At 51.1% G+C, this 1,099-nt stretch overlaps 1 protein-coding gene across 1 annotated transcript in view; it reads right to left on the bottom strand.

The window, feature by feature from the left end:
- EFHC2 (EF-hand domain (C-terminal) containing 2) overlaps positions 1-1,099 on the bottom strand; it is a 202,790-nt gene extending 201,691 nt beyond the window's left edge. The window contains exon 1 of the mRNA XM_011938658.1: positions 926-1,099. Coding sequence (XP_011794048.1) covers positions 926-967 — 42 coding nt within the window. The 5' untranslated portion in view covers positions 968-1,099. The remainder of the gene's footprint in view (positions 1-925) is intronic.

The following is a 1,099-nucleotide window of genomic DNA, read 5'->3' on the forward strand; positions in this document are numbered from 1 at the left end:
AGGTCAGGAGTTTGAGGCCAGCCTGGCTAACACAGTAAAACCCCATCTTTACTAAAAACACAAAAATTAGCCGGGTGTGGTGCTGGGCGCCTGTAGTCCCAGCTACTCAGGAGGCTGAGGCAGGAGAATGGCTTGAACCCAGGAGGCGGAGGTTGCAGTGAGCCGAGATCGAGCCACTGCACTCCAACCTGGGCGACAGAGTGAGACTCCGTCTCAAAAAAAAAAAAAAAAAAAAAGAAAGAAAGAAGAAGAAGAAGAAGAAATGAACCCCTCCCAACCTCCCAATTATAAATAGAGGAAAAAAAAAAAATCCCTCCAAGTTTGGGTGCCTGTCTCTATAAAGTTTGGGAGTAAACTTTACAGGCTGCCATTCTTATCTGCCACCTACCCCGCTTGATAAGTGCCAAATTTCTTCGATTTGATAATTGAAACGGTATCTTTTTTCACACAGGATACGGGGGATAATGATTAGGCTTCTGGGCTGTGGAGACAAGGTTGCTTGAAAGAAACCCAGCTTCACCACTGAGACTATGTAGCTCTGTGCCTCAGTTTCCTCAATAGTAACTGGGAATAAAAACTACCAAATTCAAAGGGCTGTTGGGACACTGGATGCTGCATAAGGTGATTAAAGCACAGCGCCTGGCACACGTTAAACCCGCAATGGTTATCGTCACTATTATTCGTTATCTTTGAGGGTCCTGTCACCTATAAGGGGTCTATATATATGTTTCTAAATTAGGAAAAACATTCAGATGCAGTTGGAGAGATGGGAGAAGGAGCCTATTAAGTTTGGTCCAAGTTGCCACCAACCCAGGGCAGCAGCATCGGGCCTCCAGGAGAGTCCGCGGAGGTGGCCACGCCACGACCCTGCCTGGACCCCAGACTCCAGCCGGGAGCTGTGACCTCGGACGCCCTTCCTACTCACGTTGCGGTTGAAGCTGTTGCCCGGCAGCAGAGGCAGGGCCATGGCGCTCAGCGTCCGAAAATCTAGGGTCCCAGAAGAGAGGGCCCGGCAGGCAGCGGCCGCCTCCCGGCAGGGTTGTTTGGCCCCCACGTTGCCTGGAGACTGGAAGCGGCGTCACTGAGGGAGGAGGGGCGG

Source organism: Colobus angolensis, unplaced genomic scaffold, assembly GCF_000951035.1.
Source record: "Colobus angolensis palliatus isolate OR3802 unplaced genomic scaffold, Cang.pa_1.0 Scaffold176, whole genome shotgun sequence".
Taxonomy (NCBI): Eukaryota; Metazoa; Chordata; class Mammalia; order Primates; family Cercopithecidae; genus Colobus; species Colobus angolensis.